Raw genomic sequence first — 26,248 nt, 5'->3', positions numbered from 1 at the left:
TGTACTACATTAAAACTAGACCAGCTGAATTACAGCATGAAAACTTCATCAGCTAAAGCTAGTTACATGTTCTAAAAAACTGACATTCTCGGAAGGAATCAGTGAAAGGTTCCTTCCAAGTGTGATAAGAGATGTATAGCTTGTCTTCAAGGCATGTTGTATTGACAGGCGCCCTCAACAGTTCAGCCTAGGAAGGTGAAAGCTCACTTGAGGAAGCTATCTTCACTCAACCAATGCAGTGTTAACATGCAGTCAGCAAGTCAATCAATTGTGTTGGCTATGAGGAGTGCAGGAAAACCTAGACTTGCTGTGAATTTTTGTTTGATGACAAAGATGCAATTTGAACTTCTGAATGATTTATGAACATGTCGAGTGAAATATGTGGCTTTTCAGATGCATCTCTTTACACATGCTTGCATAGAATGCCTAAATATGGCCAGACCTCTGAAGACAACAGATCCACTTGGAAGCCAACACTTAATGAACACTTTTCTGCACAGTTGAAACGTATACATTTCTGTTCAAGGGAGATTTGAAACTTGGAACTGAGCAAAAACTAAGAATTATTCCAAAGTCTTGCTTGACTGTGTGCAAATTTAGCCTTTGCTCATCAAGTCTGCAACTATTCTCTGTGTGCGACATATGTTCACCAACAAAGCTATGATACTGTCAAAGAATGCTAAAGAGCGCACAACTGCAGAGTGGTATTTCTAAAACTCCAACAGCAAAACTCAATATAGTGAGAAGTGTGCATATTCAAGGTTACCTTGTCTCAGTTTTTCCATTGTTAAGTGGAGTGGAGCCCTGGGACACATTCTTCCCAGGGAACTAAAATATGGTATCATAGGCACTGAATGCTCTTGATCATGGTCTAATACTCTTATTTCAATGCTTTCACGTCAATTTTCATACCACGTATGGCCTGGTAAGTAACAGTATGCATCAGAGTTGCAATATTGTCTGGAATGCACATCAATGTTGAACATCATGGTGCTGCCATCAGTCCTTGGTAGCAGCCAGAGAAGTTGATAGTACTACATGTACCTCAGCGCCCTCTATAGTTAAGTCACATTTGGCTATAAGGCACCTACATTTGTAGCTTCAAGGGTCTGGCACCTTGAAAAGTAGTTATACCTCTTGGGGGCAAAATGCCAACAAGGGTCCCGCTTGTATGCAAATGCCAGCAAAAAATGTCAGACATGTCATGGCGACATCCTTGAAACTTTGCCAAAAATTTTAAAATCCAAAATCTGGGGTACTGTGTCTCGCTTGGAGACAGTACTGTCTAGTCGAGAAAAAAAGTCTGGCCTGATGAAGTTCTTTGTATGTCTTCAAAGGTCTGACTTGATGAAAGCAGCCCTTTCTGCAGCTCATCTACAGAGAAAAGTTAGCATATACAACCAATTAGTTCCATCTTTTGTCTAGGGGCAGTAAAGGGGACCTGGTTGAATGATATAAGTTACAATAGCAGTTTGGACAACAATGTAATACAGCGCCCGAGCCCAGGAATTACGTCAGTTCAAGTTGCAAAACTGTCTGGCGTATAATAGACCATAGTGTAATCCATGAGGTCACTTTAATACAAACATTTATTTGCTTCTCACCATGGTAACATAACATAGCATGAAAAAAAACCCAACTGCATGAAGATGAGGAAAAATACCTGACATTCGGTGCTTGGTATCAATATTTGCATTTTCACATTCTATACTCAATATACTTATATACAGTATCATTGCCATTCAAGAGGATTTCTCAAATAATTGTAACATTACGACTGCAATCGGAGATGTGTAAGTGACCCAGGCTTCCAAGACATACATAGAATAACATTCCAGCACATCAATCCATACCAATGGCTTTGTCTATACTTCACTTCAATGAGGAAATAATCACCACCAAAGTATTTCCTATATGACAAAGGGCGGCGTTGAAACAAACATTTTCTTCATTTAGATCAATATTCTTTTTGTATAATTCATCTGTTTCTATTAAGAATTATTATCAGTTCTCTAAGTGAATTTGTTCAGTGTCCAGAGCTTGCCTGGATGTTAAAAGCCATCAAAACTATATACACATAGACCATAGTTTTTCTCTAGGGTCTATGGTTTACAGGTTTACAGTTATTAAAAAATAGCCCCCCCGCCCACTTCCCCAAATTACTTGTATAGACAAAAACTTGAAATGCAGTTTGCTTCCAGTAAAAAAAAATTGTAATATGTTTAATTTATGGTTTGATAAATTTCTATGGCCTTGTTTATAACATTTAAGTACATACCTACATGTTGTTTTACTTTATCATATTATTTACACACACAAAAATTTCTTATTTATGTTAAGGATGTTATCAAAAAGTTCATCCTTTGTATAATATTGAAAGGTGTTTTCCATATCCATACAGACTTTTGCTCTCTCTTCTCAGCACAAACGTTCTGTCGACACTAAAATTCCACTGCCCTGGATACAGCCTAAGTTGATCTTCCTGGACTTTCAAACCATTCCAGGTTTGGCGTACATCGGTAAATGATAATGGTTGTAGCTCAAGAAACTCAGTAAGCGGGTTTCTACAGATCTCTTGTATCCGCCCTCTTCGTATGCGTCATTCAGGAATTTACGATCTTTCTTCTCAAGCTAGAAAATAAAACATTTAAAAAAGACATTAGTGGAGATGTTAAGGATGAAAGGAATGCACCCAAAAAAGGCACTGAACATCATTTTATTACACTCGAGGGACATTGTTAGGTACTATTCAACTTTGCATATAACTGGTAAGTTTGTAAAATTAAAAAGACCATGCCTGTATTTTCAGCAGAAGGATATGTACCATGCCATTAAAATGAAACTGGAGACCCCATAATGCATTGCAGAAATATCCTACGCCACTGATTTTCTGGACAAGTATCAACTGGATGAAAACTATCGCAAAACTCCAGATGACTTTGGCTTGCCTTTTCAATTGACTAAAATGCTGTTTCACTTTTGAACCCCAGCTAAAACAGAATCAATAATTCTTTTCCATAGTGTGTGATGCAATGAAAACTTTGATGTAGCTGCCTGTATGCAAATCCTTGGTGGCCTGTGATTGGTGACAAGCCAATAACAGGATAACACCCTCCCTATGATGCAAGGTGATTGAATTCAGTGGTTGTTATCATGAATGTAGACTTAACTACTGTTGAAGAAGGGAAAATGCAGTCTGGGGAATGTTGTCTGCAGATATACGTCTCACCAAACAATCAGTTGCACATGATCTAAAAAACGAAACTTTCTAATTCATCTCATTTGATTTCACATGACTGCAGTATACTGCACACATTTTAACAGAAAGACAATTTTTGACTTGAATTTCATCAACCGAAATATTGACTTCTGTTCATCTAAAAAAATGTCTAATGTATATACATACCTGTAAATCCTGATCAATCAGGTCACGTACTTTCTCCTCCAGAGAAGCCATGTCAGTGGACTGTAAAAAAAAATTATCAATAGATGTATTCCATACCGTACCCAACCTACTCTTGCTATAATTTCCCAGTGTAATGCAATCAAGTGTTTTCATGCAGTTGGCAGTCAGCTGACAGCAAACAGGCAAGAGATATAATGATACAAAGTGACAAACCGAAAATTAAAAATAGTTTGAATGGCAGAGATGGGTACATTTTAGATTCTTGATAGGAGTATGAAAAGAAACTAATAATTACAGACATACATTGACTTTTGCATGATCAGTGTGCAAAAACTTTCCTATTCCTCATTTCCAGAATTATGCGCATTTTGACACTAGATGTACGTGATGCATAAAAAGTTAACAGATCTTATGAAAGACATCAACAATTACATTGTCTGGTGAGGAATCATTGTTTGTGAATGTTTTCACTAAATTGCCATGACGTCAATTGCACGTCTGTGTTTATTTCTCTGAGATTAACCATGCTGTGTTCATTTCATTGAAATTGGAGATTGTGCTGATTTCTCCAGAGGAGCCCCAGGCTCCCCCAATTACTTTCTTGGAAATTGAGATATATTAAACTCTAATGGCATTTGTTTGTTCTGTGTGCTGTAATAAGCTTACACATTTCTATTACACAATGAATGCATATTGCATCAGGCCTTATGTGCAGACTTCCTGGACGCTTCCTTGCTTAAAAAGTCATTCCTGGTCTTACTGTAACAGTGAGAACTTCCTGGTCTTAACGGTGGGAAGTCTGCTACCACTGCTGCACATTTCACCCACTAAAAACCTACTTATGTAACAGACTTTGTAACTGTACAAGCAAAAGTCTAGCCCTTACACAAGATTGCCCTTTTTCTCTCATTGTCATTTAAAAAGTATCTGAGTGCTCTGAAGGACACGTTGCACAATCTCAATACACAGACACACATACTGTCTACACATACAAACACCTAGGCTTGAATCTGTCGATACAGGAATGGATTTTGAGGTATTAATGACAATGGTGTTGAAACCACCATGTGTTCTTTGTCCTCACATGTTTACCTCTCAGGCCAGTCTCTGTTCTCCCATTATCAGAAATCACTGGTGTAGAAAAGAGAACTCCCTCTCCTCTCACCCACCCATCCACACAGATTCCAATTTGAACAAAAAAGATCCCCAGAAGATATCTCTCCCGAAGGCCACTCACCGGTCTTTGGATGAGCAGCTCACGCACTTCTTGTCTGAAGTCACCAAAGCGGTCGTGGAATATCGCCAGGGACCACGTCTCCCGGAAGAAAGCATAGAAGTCTTTGATGAGTCCCTCCTGGAATCGGGACATCATGTTGTTCAGAAGTCTCTCATGTAATCCATACAGACACAGGAGGTTACCGGTATCAACGGGCTGCAAAATTGACGTAGGTTTACATATTAATAAATAACGGAGAAAAAGACTAACATAATGACAGAGAAAACAAAAGAGGAGCAACAAAAGATAAAACCTGCTCATCACCAGACCAGGATGTGGTCAGCATCACCATGGTTACATATAAAGCTCATGAACACGTATGACGTACATGCTGAAAGACTTGTAGCATGATAATGACAACCGGTAAATGGTTCTGACTGTCACCGACAGTACTGCTTTTCTGGGACTGTTTTATTGTGTTGAAGATCAAGTCATTTGGCTTTGACAGATGCATGTTCGGAAGTGCCTGTGGTCAAAATGACCACACAGCAATGCATCAAGTCATTCACTGACAGCAACAATATCATTACTGTGGTAATCTTTGAAGTTGTCTGAAAATGCTATTGTCAGTTCTGGCGCCACAACTGTAGACTTCAATGTGTCTCTAGGGACAGAGTTTAGAAACAACAAAAGTCCTCCGCTCTCTTCAAATATACATTTTTTTTTTAATGTGATCACTTTGAAAACACCGAGATAGTTGTGTGTTCATCCAAATTTCCTGCAACTCAATGTTTTATTTGGAAGTGACGGCTGGCGGATATTTTGACTCCTCACAGTTGCTGGTAAATTTACAGCAATGAAATCATATCTCTACTCTAAATAATGGCTCGATTGCACCTCAATATTTCTGTTTACTTTTGGACAGAATGGTTATCAAACTAGTCAAAGAGTAGTACATTTCCAAGGAGTATACATTAGCACAGAATAACATTTTTCCAGCCCATGAATTGGATGCATGCACTGACATTATTTTACTGTTGTCCATTACCATATACTGACCACTATATCATATACTGACCACTATATCAGTCTTGTTTCAAGCTGCCATTGAATGGCTGGATTCATTGACACGGCTTATGAAAACTGTTGCACGTTACACTTCAAAATAGCAGGTTCCAACTACTAAGGGACTGGTCAGTTTCTTCAGCCTAGGGGGGTGGATTCAAGGGGGGGGGTCACCCTGTTTTTGACTTTGGTGATAGGGGGGTCACCATGTTTTTGAAATGCCCAATAAGGGGGGTCAGTGTGTTTTTGAATTTTGACACAGGCTCATATTGCCTAAAATGCTAGTGTCAGCCACAAATTTCATCATTCAGTTGTATTCTTCAGCACGCCTTTCTGGCGCGTAACTTTAATAATCAGTCATATTTTTCAGCACGCCCAACTTTAACATATCAAGCATACATACATCAGAGATATCTGTATGTTCAATATTTTTCAGCGTGCTCTTCAAGCTCATTACATGTACTTTAATATATCAGACATTTTTGAGCATGCCCTTCAGGTGCATGACTTTAATATACAAGGCATATATATCAGAGATATCAGGATGTTTCATATTTTTTGGCGCGCCCTTCGGGCGCCATACTTTAATAAATCAGAGATATCTTGATGTTTGCTAAGTGAAAGTGTACCATTATGAAGTCTGCATTTCATATGAAAAGGATGACAAATTCCTGATACTTTTCTGTTCTCTCTATGAGAATTCAGTATGAGAAAGCAACATGCACAAATATTTCAAAATACATATTTGATACAGTGACTTATTTTAGAGATAGAAAAATGACAAGATATCTTTCCTTCTCATTGATGCAATTATTTTCCTTTGTCTCACAGGTTTTCTGTAGAAAGATGCTTTTCTATGAACAAAATAACAGTTAAAAAAGGCAGTTTTTGTCATTATTAGCTGTGCTTTTATGGTTTCAATGTTACAAGAAAAGGTCCTCTCAGACACTGTACACATCAGATTTGGCTAAAAAAGCTCTCTATGGCTCCTCAGGAGATTTAATTGGATGGTTGGCAAGTCTTTACACCCATCAAAGTTTTTGATTCACTGCTTTTTCCTCTTTGATATTAATGATTGACATCCATTTCTGTACAACAGTTCAGGACATCTGGTTAAGCATAGAAAGTGTGAAATACATTCACAGCTCATTCAAAATACAGCTCATTCAAAATGTACTGTATTCAAACTTTAAGATTGACACTTTGAAATTCCTATCTTACAACTGACATGTCAACAATTTAATTAAAACACAGAATGACTATTTAAAATATAAATATATGTAAAATGTAAAATATAATAGATATAGACCTATATATATATATATATATATATATATATATATATATATATATATATATATATATATATATATATATATATAATATATATATATATATATGTATATAAAATTTATGTCCACCTTTTGTTTTACCTATGTCGCGTGCCGGGGGGGGGGGGGGGGGGGGGGGGGGGGGGGGGAGGGGGGGGGGGGGGGGGTGGCGCGTGGGGGGGAGTTGGGGGGGGGGGGCGGGGGGGGGGGGGTCACCCTGTTTTCAAAATTTGGAATAGGGGGGTCAGCCACTTTTGACGTCAGCAAAAAATAATCCACCCACCCATTCCCCCCCCCCCCCCGGCCGAAGAAACTGACCAGTCCCTAATATGCAATGCTATCAGTATGAATCCACTTATTCTTTGATTACAGATAACCTATGACATGAATAAGGGCAGATTTCTTACAAAGCTGTGACATGAATATACACGGATTTCTTACAAAGCTAAAGTTATCAACAAAAAGTTGAATGAAGTAAACATTTCCAACCTGTTTGGAGAGGCAAGTGACCGTCTCAATCTGGTTATATTGGTTGACGTGAATTCGGAAATATCCTGTGCTTTCACTCTCAGGATGACCAGTGATCAATTCTTCACCCTGTCATAGCAATAAAGAGATTAAAAATAAATAGTAATGGGGGGACCTTTGACAAAATATACTCACTCTCCATAAGGTGAAAGCATGAATATAGTTGACACTCAAGCTGCAGAGGGGTTACCTTATGCAAGAAACTCCTGTGAAACTTCACTTTTCTACTGTACTATTACAGTGAACTATTACACAAGCTAGATTAGTTTGGCATATCTATATCCTTGAAATTAATGTTGCATTTTGTTCTTGAAAAGAGTGAAAATTAATAGGCATTACTGAGTAAAATCACAGCAGTACATCATTCTGTCAAAAGTCTAACCTTATAGAGAATTGAGAAGGTTCATAAAATATGTGAATTGGCAATTAGGTAATATGACACTGCTATGTCTTCCACTACAATCTTTGTATCATCAATTTATGTTATAACTTTCAACAACTTTACTCAAGTCATCCTGGATGAACATCCTAAAAGTTTATTAAATATGCAATGAAGCATGGTCATTTTCAAGAAATTACTAAATGAATTTGAAATCTGTCATTCATTTCAGCAATCAACATCTGTAGTAGGATTCAAAAGATCTGACGCAGTCATTCTCAGAACATTTGAATAGGCATTAATTATGGAAGCAAAGCCCACAAAATAACTATATAATCAGATTTTGCCATTCCAAAAGGGAATCTACTGGTATGTACCAAATCTGATTCTGATGCAAACAGACATATACTCAAACAGTGAGACAGACAGAGACAGAGACAGAGACAGAGAGACAGACATTGGTACATGGCGAGCTGTTTTTAGCTCACGTGTGCAAAAACAGGAATCAGTTGTCCTAACATTCCAAAGTGCTTTACAATCTTATACTTCATTGAAATGCCAGTGAAACAACATGCTATTTTTAGAATTCACAGTCCACTTTCAAGGTGACTGGACCCTCAACAGAGTAGTGGCCTTGTATTTGGGTTTCTATCATCCTTGCACCATGAACCAACATTGTTTTCTTGTATTGCTCATTAATTTGTTTACTGTAATCAGAAATGCGTGTTTTCCAGGAAGAAAGCACTATTATACATTTGCACCATAAGAACTGTCACATTTTGCCCTCGGCAAAAATAGTTAACTTATTGCAAGCTTTTTCCAACTGCATATCATCATGACCTGTATGAATATACTTGGAACGTATTTTTGAAATGTTGAAGAGCATACCATTTAGATGGCATGTACAAAACTCCTAGGAGACATGGTAAAGAGAAAGTCAAAGGTATTTGATGGTCCAAAGTGGAAGCGTGAGTTATCTTTTTCAAAACAGAAATGTTAGTATTATTCACAATTCATTTTCCTATTTGACAGAAATAATATTGTGCTTTAGTTGTAATTTGCCATTGGTGTCCAGGTGTGAATACACATATGTACCATTTGAAAATTTAGAGAGATTTTCCAGTTTGCAAAACAAAAGGAAAACTTGCTTTTCCCATATCACGTCTGGTACTCACATAATCTTGCTGTGCCATCAGGGCGTCTAGTGACTGATTCAAGCTTGGCTTGCCGAAATATAGGTAGTTGTAGTCTCCTGGGAGAGAAGCACTGACAACCTTGGCGTTGCGGTACATCGGTATCAAGTTGTGAGGCTCCGCTGGTGGCCTGGCGTCGTTTTCTATAGTTGGATCAAAGAGACGCAGCATGGTGGACGCCAGCATGAAGCCTACCTCCTTGGAGTTGAAGTTAGCATGGGTCCTACAACGAATGGGAGAATAATCATAGTAATCTCAAGAAGTGCTGGTATCGTCATATTGCATATATTATAATAAGAACCCAAAACACAGCAGCCATTTTTGCCAGTAATGGACTGCACATACATCTCAAGCAGATTACATGTTTATTATGTTAATTATTACATGCCTCGATGTGAGTGCAAATCAGTGCATTGATTTGAATAGGAACATCCGGGATGTTAGCGGGCCGGTGAACGATGTACTGACCGGTTTCCACGGTTACCCAGTCCAGTGAAGCCTTTCGACGTTTTCTACGTCAAAATAGACGCTTTACGCTAGATGTAAAATATCCATGCGCGCACTGCTATTTTAATTTTCGTTAAAATCTGTTTGATGCTGGTCGATAATGGTAAAATTGTTTGAAAACGCCCTGCATGTAACTAAATGTCATATAGCATTAACTGTGAAGAGGCATGTAATAAAAATATTATTGCCTGAATAAATGGGTTTATGTGCCCTCGCAGCAGGAGACAATTTGCCCTCCTGGCGTCGGGCAAATTGTCACCTGCTCTCGGGCACATAAACCCATGTATTCAGGCAATAATATACATTATTTCCTGTGTGTTTTATTAACTCCCTACAAAAATTATGAACCAGCATGAAAATACACTAAAACAGACTCACCACTGGTCAGCGTGGTATTTTCTCTGGAACTTGGTGAGAGGGCCAGCAGCTCTAATGGCAAGGTCATTTGTGTGGAAATTACCGTCAATGACCAGTTTACCATCATACACAAGACAGCTGTCATTTATTGCTGTAAGAAAATGATAAAATGGTATAATGGTATTATAATGATGCCCTCTTAAAATACTACAGCAAGGAGAAAGACTTAAAGCAAATTGTACTGATACTCAATATTACAATGGAAAAATTCCACACTCTATAATTATGTATCTTTTAGAATCCTATAAACACTATGGATTGATGTTTTTGTTAATTTCTCATTACAGATTCCTGATTTCATTCTCACCATCTTTCAAGTGATTTTAAGACATATAGTAATGCAAGCTGATTTGATTTAGTGTGTTTTAAATTATATTTCTATAGAAATAGAATTTATATAGAATTATAGATGACACTTTTTCAGGTACAAGTCTCAACTACTTGATCTCCTGTTTTGTTTTGTTTTCCTTTTTGCCTTTACAGGTACCGCATTTATTGGACTTTGCAAAGCTCTTTCGAGACGGTAATCTAGTTGATGATTGTCTGGTTTGAAACTGGCTGAAGAGGATCTTTTGAGAAAAGACCCTTTCCACCTTGGAATACCGTAAATGGGAAAATCTTCATAGTTCTGTAAGAAGGTTCAGTGACTGTAAAGGTCGACTAAAGAAAAAACTACATTATGGCACGATTTGTTGGAGAATAATGCTGAAATTTACACAATGGAAGACAGGGGACTTCTGATAAAAAAAAAAGAGACTGTTAGTAGTGACCCTCAAACCTGGGTAATGAATGTCTTGTTTACCTTTGAATGCTTCATAATCCACAGCCTGTCTGTTGTAACAGAAGAACACCGAGCATTCCAACGTGATAGGTTTAGTCTCTGAGGTGAACGATGCCTTGCAGATTTCATCACCACCCTTGCCGTCATTCCACTGCGCCAGGTAGAAGCCCGAGTAGAGTTGAATACCCTTCTCCGCCAGTACGGCAGCTATGGCTTTCTCCACTGTGGAGTTATTGAAGCAGCTTGGTTGGTAGTTGCGCGGTGGTTCCACCAGCTGAATGCGTTCACCCGGCACACCAATGGTCAATAGGGTTTGCACTGTGGCATAGGCATCAATTGTGTTGCCGTAAACTATAGCTTTACCTATTATCAGAAAAAAAACTATGGTGAACTTCAAATAATTTGGAATCTTTGATAAGATTATATAAGTACTTTCTAACATTTGCAGAACTACTATTGATGAATAAAATAGTATTTCAAAATAGTGAAAATTCATAATTTCAAAAAGACGATCTCCATCACAACCCTGGAATATTTTTAGATGATATCCTAAATCCTTACATCCAATGGACAACCTTCCTTGCAGGACCATCACTCAATATAACCCTAAGTCCAACCATAGACCTTGCTTTTCTCAAGGGTCTATGGTCCACCCATCCAGTTGTAATTATTACGGAAATACATCTCAGTCTGGTGACAAGAGAGTACTGAACTGTAAAAACATAGGGTCCAGATAGGAAAACCAAGACTCTACACAAGGCCTATCAAGACTTCTTCACACATACAAACATAGTTGTAGTACACCATGATGACATCCAACATGTTTCTTTTCAGTCTGTCAATCATTTGGTGAGTCACATGATCAGATGATCGTCACAATTAAAATACAGATACCACAAAGTGAAACTAAAACATTTCCTCCATGATCCTTATCCTTATGATCTCATAATCACAGGACAAGGATGTATACCCTTGAAAAAACAGTACAACATCAGCTCAGCATGACACTAATGTAAGTGTACTGTGTAAAAAGTTCTATGGCAGAGAAAAACTCCAGCAGTGAGCTAAATCCATCTCCAACAAAAGAAGACTGGGGGATTATTTATCTCCAAGGACAAGGTCATCAGCTGTTGTCCAATTATTTTTTTTGACTTGCAGAAAGTACAGATGGTAAGAGATAGTTAAGACTGACATGCTACCTGATACCAAAACTGATAATCAATCAATATGATCAACTTTGAAAGAAGTTACCACCTTGAAAACCTTTCAGATTTCTAAATGCAAGAAAAGATATTTTATTCTATTCCATATCCTCTCATCCCTGTCTTAGAGTCCCACAAACATTTTTGAAACCAAAATAGAGATGCTATGCATTTATCATGATGATGTGTATTGAGAAAGCATTGAATGTTTTCTCACTGGTGTTATTACTGGTATCATAGGCAAAGAGTAAAACCTTACATCACAACAGATTGACAGATCGAAGTGATGTGAATCTTTCAGTGCAGTGTAATGATAAAATATGCATGCTGTCATGATAATCATGTTGGAGTTGAAGTGCACAACTGAGGAATGCATGCTGCCTTTTAGGCACCAGAAAACAACAAATGCTTTGTTGAGTTCCTAGAGACCTACAAAAAAACCAGATGACATTCTTGCTGTTGTTTTCACAGTTTTACAATATCACTTCAAACAAATTCAAATTCTTTCATTTTGTACAAATTCATGAGATATGCTGGGGTGTATCCTTAGACATTTTGATGGGAACAAACAATTGACGCTACCTTCAGTATTCAGAAATCTCTTTATGAGCCATCGCTTTGCCTCAAATGCGTCGTACTCATCGTTGATTACAAATGTGTTGCTTGGTTTTACGCCGCTGAACCGTCTGTTTGGGCTGTTAGGAACCTCCTCATTGGTCAACAACTGATCCACATTGGCTTCTGTTGGAGCACTGACTTGGTATTGCTGTCCCGTGGCCAGTACAAGGTGATCGTAAGGAACTCTGGCTCCACCGGTAACCACTACATACTTGCTTACTCTGAAAAATAACGAATGGGTCCGAGATTCAGTATCATGCTAAAACTGGGATTTGCAATGCCTAAATTATCAGCTTCTTTGATTGAGAATTTCAAGCTCCTTTGTAAAATTAAAAATGCAAACCTTTGAGATTGAAAGTTCCATTTGGATATCTCAATTTCTTGCTCCTAACTACTAAATGGTAGTGAACTTTGTGGATCAGTGACCATTAACCTGTTCATCCCTATTCCCTGTAAAGAGGTTCACAATCACCATTGATAACAATCGGTTTGGGCCAAACCATGGTGATAAAAAGGTTGAACACAACAGAACAAGTCCTATTTACTAAACCAGTAGAGAATAAAATATTAGATGTTGCCCAACACTAACTCACCTATTTATGGCAATCATTTTACCAAAGACCACATTGACCCAGCTCCGCAGAGAAATCTGGGAGAGTTCGTCCTGTGAGTAGCATTGACTTTGTGACAAGAAGCTTGACCTGACTGGATCAGGCGGCAATTCACCAGGCAGTCCATTGGGTGAAATCAAGGTCAAGTTGTTAAAGCGCAGATGTGGGCTGTGAAATCAATCAAAAGGAAACGGAAACAAGATTTATTGGTATACTGACTGTACAGTAGCCACTAGTATTTTTTTTTAAATTTGTAAAAGATAAACAAGAGACAGAGTGCATACTTGAGAAATCAGTTGCAAAGTTGTTTGAAAAACTTGCAACCAGGCATTTGCATAATTTTATTTGAATTCTGAACTTTTCAGCTACTTTGAGATATACAATTGTAAAGCAACACATCATTGCATTATTCGAAAGGGGATATTAAAATAAGATTACTCACCAGAATGTCAAAGTTTCCAGGAATGAGATACCAACGTCAGATGCACCCACCACAACAATTCTTGCATTGACGGTCACTTTGGGTTCCAGGGTAAGTTTACGATTGATGTGGTTCAGGGCATACTTTTCCTGCAAAGTTAACGACATGAGTATAAATCCAAGATAGTTTGCTATATCACCAAATCTGCCAAATCTGTCTTCTCACGGAGAAAATAAAATATTGCAATTTTTTTGTGATACCTTCGGTTCTTTTTTGAGAACTTCCATTTCAATAAGTGATGATTTTGTTATGACCAGTTACAGTTATGAGTTTTTCTAGTGCTTATAAAGGACCCCTAGGTGAGTGAAAGATTCATTTGTAGGTGCATCTAGATTTTGTATCAGTTAGACATATACAGTAGTTCTTGTCTCAAAGGTAAGTGTTATGTAATAAAACTGAATTCTGATCTACACAAATGGCATTTACTGGCAATAGAGCTGTCACTTCATTTTCCATTTACAATGCAAACAACCTGTACAATAGACAAATGGAAAAACAGAATGTGTGATGACGCAAGGATAGCAACACTATGATGAAGGTTTCAAATTTCATGATGTGGTACATACCTCTTCCTTGCACACTCTGTCAGAGGGTGCATTCTCACCAAGTTTGTCCTTGGGGTAAACAATCTGACGCCTTGCCCTGACAGGCACCATGAAATTCAGAGCAGACACCAGTGAATGATTTTTTGAGATCTGGAAAGGAAAATGTGTTTTACAACTACATTGGTGTAAAGTCTGTGGATATTACATTTATACAGACATCTCTGATGTGCTGCATATTACAGGAACTGTGACAAAACACTGGTGAACACTTTTCATAAACATTGTTCACAGCTTATGCATTTATTAAAAATACATATTGTGTAGCTGATTCATGTATTCTGTGGTTTGCCACATTTTTGCAGAATAGAGATTGTCCATTCCTTTGGAAGGACGTTATGATAATAAAATAATGTTCACATTATACAAACTGACCAAGCACGGCCCCTATATTCTACTTCCGAGTGCAAAGTTATAACATCTCCAAACAATGTAATGGATAGAAATATTCAATATTTCTTAAGTGTACGCAATGACCGTTACAGAAACCATTGATCACAATCCATTAGCTAATATTTAGGTCTGTGTACAGCACTCTCCAATACTATTGTGATGTTCCATGTGTAGTAATAAACATACATATATCACTGTTACTCTAACCATGCATATATGAACAACTTGGTGGCTTGATAAAAGCATGTTTCAAATCAATCGTAAGCTATGCAAATGAGAAATATGACAGGTTCCCTACAACTATTACATTTTCACTATCGTCTTACCTCCTGGTCAGTGTATGGTGGATAGACTGGGTAATAGAGGCAGGAGTGGTGTGACTGTCTCAGGACCTCCTTCAAGAAGTGTTTGGAGTAGTGTTGGAATATTGGGTTGAGTGCAAAGTGGTGCAGGTGGCCGTGTTCTTGCCGTCTGTGGTGGTTGAAGTAAATGAAGTCTTCAATGTTGTAGTGTGAGCGGATGTACTCAATGTCTTCCTCCCGTCTGGTCACTGCCACGCCAACGATCTGGTCCAGACATTTGGCTATGAATGCCTGGATTGGAGTACCATTCTGGAGAGAAGTGATACATGTTAGAGACAAACTATAGGTATTATTGCAAGGCTGTCTATAGATAAGTATACATTCCTTTGGAATCCTCTGTAAATGGTATAGCCTGATTGTTTCAATGGAAAGCTGGACTCGTACATTAGGAAATAGGATACTGGGGTTTTTAGTAGGTCTTCGAAATGATACCATAGCTTTCACCATAGTTAATCATTTATTCAAAGGCTGTAACTTGGATTGCATGTTCCTAGGTTGAACACAGCTCAAATGTCTAATAAAACTAACCCAATCTCCATGGCACTTGGCAGCTATATTAATTTTGTCAAGTGTGAACTGAGTCTTGAATTGTAATCATCATCATCATCATCATCATCGTAATCTTTTTTGTTGTCTTTTGGGTTGCTTGGGGCTGCTGATCAGCATCATGGCTGAGGGGCTTTTAACTGACAAAAATCAAAGGTGATACAAATATTCATAGATTCTCATACACTCACAGGATCTCGTCTAGCCAGGTTGTACTGCTGTAGATCAGCCATCAAGTGCTCCTTCTGTTCCAGCGAGGAGACCAGCTTCTCAATCTCCGGCACATCGCTCTTGCACACAGGGCTGACCATAAAGTTTTGCATGAGACCAGACCTGTTGAAGACATACAGCTCTTGAGGAAGTGTACTTGGGCATCGAGGTGTCACCCTCTGAAAGGAGATAACAAAAAAAAAACATAGTACAAGGTTAATATTACCGTTATATTGCTTATTGCAACATTTGAACAATAAAGGTTTGTTGAACATGACAGCAAGCAACTTGACAAGATTTATTGTACACTTGACAAACTAAATGACAATAGTATGAAAATCAATGATGGCTTACTTTACAGAGACAATGCCCTATCAATAATCTTAAAATAATGACACCATGTCAAATCATTTGGCAGGAAAAACTGATATAAAAAACTGATATTTTAGTGACAAACACGCTTCTTCACATTTTACTTCTCTGGTATTCTCCTAGAGATAAAACACATACATGCTGGAGTCAATGGGTTATGACAGTAGAGTACAATATAGCAATATAAGTGCAAAGAGGGAGTGAGGAGATAAACTGAACTTGCATACATTTCAATACAATGCTAGATATTCTGTTTTTTCAACCTACCACAAAGTTCTGCAGTAGTGGAAACTCTGGAATGAGATGAGGCATGGTGACCATACAGAAATCTCGATCTGGAAAAAGCTCAAAAGCCATCGGTAGAAAATCCATGGACCTGTAGGAGGATACAGATTGGTATGCGTTGATGTTGATCTCCAGGCTACATGTAAAGGTTGTGTATGATTTTAATATAAATGCCCGTATCACCTGTATTGTAATGCATGTATGATATTTTTGCTCATTTTTTCAGTTTGAGTAAGTGGAAATTTCATGATTGATGATTTTTGAATTGAATCAATGGACATGCAGAGTCAAAATGATGAAAAAATGCTTCATTGAATCTGTAATGGATACATTTTAAGCCATTTCTTGCTCACCCCACCAACAGTAAAATAGTCAGATTTTAATCTTGTTTTAGACAGACCATGACCAAGCATGAAGCTTCAGGAGAGACCGATGGTATGTGGATGCGATGTGAGGACAATTTACATGGACACCAATCACATAAGCAGATCAGCCTGACATCCAGTGATCAATGAGATAGAGGAGCCCTTGGCAAATTCACATGTACACACATCCATCAGATTCTAATCCTTTGTTCAAATAATTCAGCACTCATATTGGTAATGAATTCACTGGACAAAGCTCACCTCATCTCATATCTCTCATCAATACAGAATAACTGAATACAGAAACAGTTAGATGGGCCATTGTAGACTGGTTTGAATGTTTTTCTCTTCAGTCTAGATGGTAGCTGTGGTGTTGGTGTTCTCTCAGGTGCTGGTGGCTCTTCTATCATCTCCTCTGCTGGGGGTGATTTAGCTCCGCTAGCTGACGCCTAGAATCAGAAATATGACAAGGATGTTATGCAAGGGTGAAAAGTTACCCTGTAGGGTAAAACACAAACATTTTGTTCAATACTCACAAATGAGAATGGACACGTGATTCAGAAAAAAACGAATGATGAAATACTCAATGAAACAACTTCTAGCATATCCTGACTGTCACTGACAATAATAGTCTCATTTTCTTGGAATCAAGGAATCTGTGAACAAATCTATTATGCTGACCTTGGATGAGTGACCTGACTTTGCTGATCCTGGTCTGCTATCAGCTTCAGCCCCAGCTGTGGGCAAGGAAGTAGTACTGTGGGAAAATAGATCAAAGTCACTGTATTTAGAGCAGGTTTAGAGCTTGATTTACTGGTGTAGAGAAAATGTATGGTGAATCAACCACTTAGTTCCATACAATATGTAACTGCACATTTTACATTTCAATGTCATAAATACAAGTACATAAGCAGAAATGCATCCCAAAGAATTACAAATATTGCAGGGAAAGTGACATCGAATGAACAAAACTATGCCGATGCTCTTAATTATCTGATAGAACTTCAAATCCTCCTATCCACATTCACAACAACCTACCTTTCATTGTTGCAGATATCATCAGTAGTGAGTTCTGAGAGAAACTTGCTAAATTAAGGTCCCTGGGTGGTCAGTAGTATTGCTACATGAGAACCTCCAAGGTCACTACAATATTGACAATAGAATGCTAAAGTACCCCCGGAAAGTACCTTGGGTTACTACTGCTGTTTAGAGCCCCCTAGATTGCCATCACTACTTACAACAGAACCTCTTAGGTTACTGTAGATATTTACACACAAACCATTGATTACAGTCTGAGTTAAGAATAGAATTACAAACATTAATGCAAATATTGACAGTGGAAAAACTCCTAAGTTGATTACACTGACAAATATGTACATACCTTTCCCCCATGTGTGCCTCACTCAGTTTGGTTTTCACTTTCACTTCTCCTTCTGTTCCTTCTGAAGACAAAAAAACAACACACGCGCGCAAATCATAAATATGAGAGCATGTCAAAACAAATGTGTATTTCAGTCTGGTTCAACTATGTTTAATTTTTCAGCTCTAACTGATGGAATCCACGTTTAAAGATATTCAATAATAACATTAAATTGTAGTTTGACTCAAGGTCCATAACAAAATTTAAAAAAAATACCACATAGCTAAAGTAGGGAACTGGATCTGATTGAGCAGTTGACTAAGTGGTAAATAATTAAATTTCATCATACTGGTTCCTCCTGATATCATCAGTGCATTACATGACACTCTTGAGCAGAATGTAAGATACCCTAGCAGTGTCATAATTTAGGTATCATAAACGGAGACGTCACGCTGGAAAAAAGTAAAAGTTTGATGAGAGCACAGACAGATGGATTTATGGATGTCAGCTGTCAGAGTGCACCAGTGAAGTGATGCATATTCTTACTATGAAGTGGATAGAGCATTGGACATACTTACCTCTGGAAGCTGGTTGCTGTGAGCCTGGTGTCATCTGTGTGGGCAGTGGTGTTCCTTTTACACTGGGTGTCTTGCCAGCAGCTGGTGTTGTTGACAGGTCTCCTGTAAAAAGTAGGGGGATAAGCAAATTACTTTGTGTTCCATTTCTGAATTCATGAAGAAATGAACAGTTTGCATTGACTCACTGCATCGATGATGAGAACTAATTTTCTTCACCATTTTACATGACAATTACTAGTAAACTCTAAATGTCAGCAATAGATATATCACTGAAGTACAAGAGAGTCAGAAGTTTTTTCTGATACTCAAAATGTATTTGAAAACTGGGACAATGGAAATTTAAAATACTTGGTAGAGTCAAGATATGGCAACACAAATGTTAGATTTCATATGCATAAAATTACAACATTTTGGATAGCTACTCGCTACACAATACGGGTAAAAACAGATAAATTTATTACATATCAATTCAATATCATGGATTATTACATAAGATACCAATGATGCGCTCCTTATTTGTCAGCCTAAAATTATACACTGTAACTGTGCAAAGGATTTGATATTTATTGGATCTTCATATGATTACAGCTATGCTTAATCTGCTCATTACATATTTTACTTTATGACATTACATAGTTAAGTGCAAACTTTATATCCATATTACAGTACTGAACCGACTCTGGTTAAGAGGCTAACTAACATTGGCAAAATGATTATCTATGTAGGAGGGAGGTTGGGAAAGGTGAGGCCGGGATGGAGGTAGGGATGGGTCCTGGAGCTTTACAATATTCAACATGAGCTGGGATGGAAGCAGGGGCTGGACTTGGTCTTCAGTTACCACTATGAGCAAGTATTGTGTCGTCCAAATGCCACCAAAATATTACTTTTACATGTTATGCATAGACAATTATGATAACCAGACAAATGACAATTTTACATTCATTATTATATTAGTCCATGATAAGTATACCTTCCTCCAGAAAGTCTTCTTGTAACTCTACAGAGATTTCCATCAAAACAAAACATGCACAGAAATAGCAGATGTGAAAACACAACTTAAACCACTCCCTTTCTGACCAGAAAGAACAAAGCTTTGCATGCAGTTAGAGGTTGAGGTAACCGTATTTGTAAATAAAATAAAACCTTCACTCATGCACTTAAATTACACATAAAGAAATTCAACTATTCATTTTTATAAACAACAATTCGACTTGGAGACATGCTGTTATGTGATGCTTTAATTGCTACTGTTTTAATACACACAAAAAACTCAATAATATGACTTTGAACCTCACAACTCATTTAACTGAATGTTCACAGGAGAACACCTTAGTAAAAGGAAAAGAGATGATTATTAATAAAGTATTTTCACTCAGAATACATGTATTACATTGATATTTGTCAGATGAGATTTACATCTGCCATACCTTTTTTGGAGTCGCCTGATTCAGGTCTTTCTGATTTCTGCACTGAGCCTTGAGTGTCTGGTCTTTCTTCGTCTGTTGCTGTCCCTGGAGCAGCTGGTGTTGGAACAGGCACTGTTAGAGTGTGCAACACGGAGAGAAATATCATTAGTTGCAAGACAACATTGATAGAAAATCAGTGAAATGTACCCTTGAGGTGTAATATAAGGACTGCTTTGTTTCAGACAGCTTGGTGAGTGGTGCACGGTATGTTCCAAACCTGCAGTGGAAAAATTGCACTTGTCTTGTCTTGGAGAAGTATGAGCTCAAATAGAGCTTTGATTTGTTGCTGTCAAATATCAGAAAATCTGAATGTGTACAGCTATTACATATCTAACATGATAATGTAACATAATATCAATGGCTCTTGATGTTGCCATTGATGACTTCTCAGTTGAAACTTACGAGGCTCAGGAGAAGGTTCCCTGGGTGCTTCCAGGATGTCATCCGGATGTGGTTTCCGTAAGCCATTGAATGGTCCCAATTCAAAACACTCATTGAGTAGATCCAGGTTACTAACTTCACCACAGATACTCATAAAGCCAATAGCTGTACCATCAACCTAACAAGATGAAACAGAACGTGAGTGACTTCTTATGATTTTGTGACAGGGATTGAGTTTTCTTTTGATGGTTTGGTAATCTACATGCATATATTACAGTAACTGATCTTAGATTTTACAATTCTGCAATAAATACTCCATTCACATAGAGTTGACTGCCAGTGAGAGTTTATGAAAAAGATATATTGAGAATGTTACACCCCACACACAAGAATTCTTTTATTGATACAATGATTCAAGTCAAGAAAAATTATTCAGTCAGGTTCAAAAATCATGCAAAACTAAATTACATTTTTGTGTCATGGTATATCAATTGTTTTTATGTAGACTGATCTAAGTTTCACTTTGCAAGTATTTTGTTCAGTACATGATCTGTTGAAACAAACTACTTTCTGTTCAATCAAGAATATGCATCTAAAACTCTTTCACCACAATGGTCTCGTCCAAACGCTTTGTTATCAATGGAGCCTCTTTACAGGGCATTGGGGTGAACAGATTAACATTCACTACAGTGCTACATTCAATTATACACAGAAATACACAAACATAGTATGAAATTCTGATGGATTAGGCCGCGTTCAAAAAAAATGGAGGGGGGGGGGGGGGGGGGGCTGGAGGAATCGCGATTGAAATCTTATTTTTTTCAGATCCCCCCCTCAATACCCTCAAAAATTTTCAAGTCCCCCCCTCAATACCCTCAAAAATTTTCAAGTCCCCCCCCAAAAAATTACCATATAGCCGCATATTTATTAGGAATGCACGCAGAGTAAAAAAACATGTAATGTGTCGTTCTGCACGCAGATATTCAACACTACCTCTTATCAGCAGGTTGTAGAGCCATATACCTAGGACAAGTTCTTAAATTGATTCATTTTTAAATGCATCAGTGAACTTTTTGGATTTCTCAGTCTAAGCCGACTTGAGTTTATCCAACTCTGGCCAGTTCAATGGCACCAGCTGAAAAGCACACAAAATGACAATCATGAGAGAGTATGAAAATTGTGTATTCCTAGCTATGTTTAACCAAATTGTGAAAAAATGAGCACAGTGACCTACCGAAATTTTTTTTTTTCAAAAGTACAAGACATATACAACTTAGATGCCACTTATAAAATGTTTTACAAAATTGACAATACTGGAAGGTTAAAATATTCCATGAAGTTAATGTTTTAATCTCAGAAATTTTGAGTGTAATAATGGCAAATTTGATAAAAAATAAAAGATTCCATTTAGTCACACATTTTTCCATTTAAATTAGAGTCTTTACTGTTCAAAGTTTACTTTTGTGTTATTGGTACAATGAGATGTGAAAATTTCATTCACTGCATGAACTTGAAATGAATGGTTTTTATATTGATTTTAAGTGATTTTAGAAAAACTGACTTTTCATGGTACATTTGTATAAGATCAAGTATGGTGACCCCATCTTTTTCTCTAATATTTGATTGTTCTCATATGCCAGAATTCAAAAATCCATGGTAACTGTTAGTCCCCTAGTCTTCTATGTGTTGCTCTCTGGCTGGATCTTGTGTACAAGTAGATGTATGTTTCACTGTCAATTGAGTGTCCTATGACCGAAACTCTTCTTAAACTACATCAGAGTCAGAGCTACATGTATCACTGTCACTGCCAGTATGTAGTAGCAGGGCAGTAGTTGTATTAACTTTTTATTTTGACAATATTTTGTTCAGTTTATACAATTGCGTTCTTGTTCTACTCCCTACAGCATGTTGAGCTGTCCAGTATTCAGCTTGCCAACACAGCCTACGCGTACTGTGCATTTGCATCATTCAATTATCACCAATATTTAGACAAAGGGGCTTTGTTGACAAACTGAATATTGTGTTTTTCAAGCAGCATGCTGTAGAGAGACACCAAGAAACTGTGTTTGATACATTGCATAGAAATATAGAAAAATTATCAACAGTTGTAGCTCCTGCCCCATTACAAGGCCAACTTGTTCTACGAAAATTTAATGGCATTCATACATTTTTGGACTTTTTCGAGATTAAAGACATAAAATATGACACAACGGTTCTAAATTTGTTTAATTATTACTAACATTAGAACCATTGGACGACATCAAAATGTTGGGAGTAAAATATTTTCAGGTCCCCCCTATAGGCAGAGCAAAACTTTCAAGTTCCCCCCCTCAACTACCCCAAAAATTTTTGAATCCCCCCTGAATTCCTCCAGGCCCCCCCCCACTTTTTTGAACGCGGCCTTAGTACCAAACACATAATTTCATTGTAAACTGAAAAAGCACTACTAAATTCTGTGGCATACAATACACGCTGATAGCAGCCTACCTCAGTAACAAGTGCATGGTTATTGTCATCTTGAGCCTCGATCAACTCAGCAAGGAAGTAATCACCATACGTCTTGGTCAACATGTCACTCTGATGGTTGAAGATCGGTGTCAAATCATCATGATCTTCAACTCTGTTGAATGACAAAATAAGCAAGATGGTGTTATGGAAAGTGTCATATTGCATTTCTGACAACTACAATGGGTAAATTTTTTTCAACAAAGGCTTTATTTTTGAATATTAAATTCCCAGTAACTTCAGCGGCCCATTGTCTTCTTTTGCAGATGTTGTGGGGAAAAAGGAAGCGTAACAGGTACCTGGTGCAGATTGCTTGCTGAAAAAATTTAAAAATACCCCTGGCTCCCTTTCCCAAGATGTTCAATTTCAGAAAAACAACAAAGTCCGAGATTGGAATTGCCATGATGGTAAGACTCACCTCGCCTTCCTAACAAAGAGAACGGGGCAAAGGTCATGTCTGTGACAGACAAAGATTGTACATTTCTCCAGCACTTTGCCGCCATGCTTCTTACTCAATGGTTTGAAGATGTCAGCTAATGAGGGATCTGGAAAGACATTCTGTGGTACCACAAGGTAGATGAAATGAAGGTCTGGCACAGCGTTGAATGCAGTCCTGTTCAGAGAATGAAATGAGTTTATAGAAATAGTGCAACATATCGCTGTCATACTTATTGGTCAAAACAAAGATTATTTGCAATCTAAATATTGCGCTTATATGTATGGAACAAAATCATGAAAAAATAATGAACTAATATCTGAAATTTCAAATTTTGTTGTGATGAACGAAACCGATCTTCACTCATAACATGATAAGCAAACAGAGCATTTAGTCATCACCATTTCTCTGGTATTGACCAAGAGGGCACTGCATTCAATGACTTGTCCCAAAATCTTTTTTCTTGAACAGCATTGTAGTTAAAACTCCATAACATACAACTTTTTTGCACTTTTCCATCAAGCATTTCTCTGGGCATTATTCTCACCTGATGATTTCCCTGGCACTGCCATGTGAGAATTCTGGCTTGGAGACAAAGTAGTGCATGAAAGCACTGTTCAAGGGCTGTAAGAGAATAAAATACATTACTGACTCAACCATAATTTTCAAATAGCTAGTGAAAATGAGGAGTTTAACTGGTAAATTTAAGACGGATAAAACTCTTATCAAAAAACTGTTTTGGAGAGTACACCCTGATTCAAACTTTTCACAAAGGTTAAATATTCTGTAGGAATATCAAGCTCATCTGTATGACTGTCAAATGCAGTCTTTCTCAATAACCTCATAATGAAGACTGATTAAGCTATTAGCTGACAACCATCTTATTTATTTGTAGTGTCTTGTTTTGCGTCATCAGAAGTTTTGCAATTTGAGATCAAGTTGTTTTTTGATCCATGTTCGAAACTTTTCATCATAATTTTCCAAATTCAAAATGCTTTTGACAGAAAAAGGCACAGTTTATGAGCAAAAGACTTACTGTATTAGTCTTACAGTCATAGTATTGACTCATCCAATTTTGCCATTTTGCTGCATCCACACCACTGATATTTGGGTAATCAAAGAAAGCTGCATGTGCCAACACTTCATCATGGTCATTGTGCAATGTCACTGCCAAGATGGCCTTTTCTCTGTAATCACAAAATGTCCTCGATATAGTACCAGAAAGCTTGAACCATAGACCCTAGGGTCTATGATTTAATCAATGCATTATTCAATATCCCTGACTTTGTTTTTAAATGAATGAATGAATAAATGAATATAATTATTTTCTTCTGGATTACTACTTGACAATATCAAAGCAGAATTATTTGAATTCACTGAATCAGAATACAAGCTTCTAATAAGCCAATAGCCTTATTATTGTCACAAAGTAATCTTTCTTGATTCAATTAAATTATTCATGCAAAAAAAAGTGGGGGAATGAAGACTTCCCCTGTTTACCTAAAACTGTTTACTAGATGTGACTAGGTTCTGTACGTTGTGAGTTCGAATCCTATCGAAAATTTACTGTATTAAACCCTTTTCCTTTCCTTTTAAGCACAACTTTAATCTCAGATTTCCACCAAACTTTTGATTAATTAATAGTGTAAGGATTCACAGTAAATGTAAGAATACTCACATAAGATGGACTACATTGACAAGGCCAAAGAGACTCTCTGTACTGGGTGTCACTAGCTTTAGTATATTTGGTGCATCGAGTGACTCTGTTCTTCTGGCGTTGATGACCTCAGCGGGTCCATCTGATGACATTAAAGTTGTCATTTTGTATCTCTGAAAGCAAAACGTAGAATGAGATAGCTCAGAAAGTTATGAATTTATGAAATACACATAACTTGGCTAGCACCTCTTCCTTCAAGAGGAAGCTGCGCATCACATGTCAGACAGCACGGAGACCATAGAAGACTGTCAGTGAAATTCAAGTTCATCGAAAAGTACATTTCAATGGGTGAGAACTTGAAAAGTTTGACTGGTGCTATAGAAAGTTGCTTGGAAATTGAATGTTATTCTGGTAAAACTTGTAAGGCTTTCGGACAGTTGCAAAGAAATAGAGACTACTGAAAGCATTCATGAGCAAAGAATGGACTGCTGAGACATCGTTATTCATATTCCTGTAATCAAAATTAGTTTGATTCTCAATACACCAGTCAATTTCAAAGAATGTGAAGATGCGAAAATGTCACTTCAAAGTCCATTGACCATAACAGTATTGTAATTGCATATCTCATAGACGGTCACAAGCTCAACCAGCCAGCTCAAGAAAACTGTGGGAAAAGCACCGACGGCGAGAATAGCCAAATCTACTACGGCTTATAAAAAAGACTGAGGAACATTGTATGAAATTGCCCACCTTATCTTCTGTTTTGATGCCTAACTCGTGGTTTTGTGTCAGAGAAGCTCACCAAAACACATCCGCCATGATGGAGCGTTGTTCTATGGCAACGGCAGCCATGTTCACGGAAAATGTAAGTACCGGCACTAGATATGGCAAAAAATATCAATAATGATATATTTTTCCGATATCTGTAATGTTACTATAAAAGTTTTGCATCTTTTCTCTGGACTATCTGGATTCTCTGGACATTTTATATTTTT

At 37.6% G+C, this 26,248-nt stretch overlaps 1 protein-coding gene across 2 annotated transcripts; it reads right to left on the bottom strand.

Annotated features, from left to right (window-relative positions):
* Nucleotides 1-1,571: 1,571 nt before the first annotated feature.
* LOC139149427 (cilia- and flagella-associated protein 61-like) lies at nucleotides 1,572-26,131 on the bottom strand. Of its 2 annotated transcripts, XM_070721193.1 has the most exons (27): nucleotides 26,004-26,131; nucleotides 25,275-25,426; nucleotides 24,633-24,783; nucleotides 24,144-24,220; nucleotides 23,579-23,773; nucleotides 23,143-23,275; nucleotides 20,677-20,833; nucleotides 20,236-20,346; nucleotides 19,779-19,805; nucleotides 18,809-18,910; nucleotides 18,252-18,312; nucleotides 17,552-17,627; nucleotides 17,132-17,319; nucleotides 16,488-16,596; nucleotides 15,830-16,027; nucleotides 15,057-15,341; nucleotides 14,302-14,430; nucleotides 13,697-13,824; nucleotides 13,237-13,422; nucleotides 12,608-12,864; nucleotides 10,845-11,186; nucleotides 10,004-10,133; nucleotides 9,101-9,341; nucleotides 7,508-7,615; nucleotides 4,644-4,838; nucleotides 3,407-3,466; nucleotides 1,572-2,631 (listed from the first exon to the last, which is right to left on the bottom strand). In XM_070721193.1, exons 2-27 carry the CDS (start codon nucleotides 25,415-25,417, stop codon nucleotides 2,491-2,493), a joined length of 3,930 nt encoding a protein of 1,309 aa, XP_070577294.1. In that variant the 5' UTR covers nucleotides 25,418-25,426; nucleotides 26,004-26,131; the 3' UTR covers nucleotides 1,572-2,490. The 2 variants fall into 2 exon arrangements, with proteins under 2 accessions (XP_070577294.1, XP_070577295.1); XM_070721194.1 differs by lacking the exon at nucleotides 19,779-19,805.
* Between the last annotated feature and the right edge of the window lie 117 nt (nucleotides 26,132-26,248).

The sequence above is a fragment of the Ptychodera flava genome, chromosome 14 (genome assembly GCF_041260155.1).
Source record: "Ptychodera flava strain L36383 chromosome 14, AS_Pfla_20210202, whole genome shotgun sequence".
Lineage (NCBI taxonomy): Eukaryota > Metazoa > Hemichordata > Enteropneusta > Ptychoderidae > Ptychodera > Ptychodera flava.
The sequence above is the reverse complement of the archived record's forward strand: the minus strand, read 5'-3'. Positions and strand labels throughout refer to the sequence as shown.

Excerpts from the sequence above, each read along its gene's own strand:
- LOC139149427 (XM_070721193.1), bottom strand. The coding sequence starts at position 25,417 with ATGACAACTTTAATGTCATCAGATGGACCCGCTGAGGTCATCAACGCC. Across the intron at positions 17,320-17,551 it reads AGTCAGGTCACTCATCCAAG|GCGTCAGCTAGCGGAGCTAA; the intron begins GTCAGCATAATA and ends TTCTGATTCTAG. Across the intron at positions 9,342-10,003 it reads AAATACCACGCTGACCAGTG|GACCCATGCTAACTTCAACT; the intron begins GTGAGTCTGTTT and ends CATTCGTTGTAG.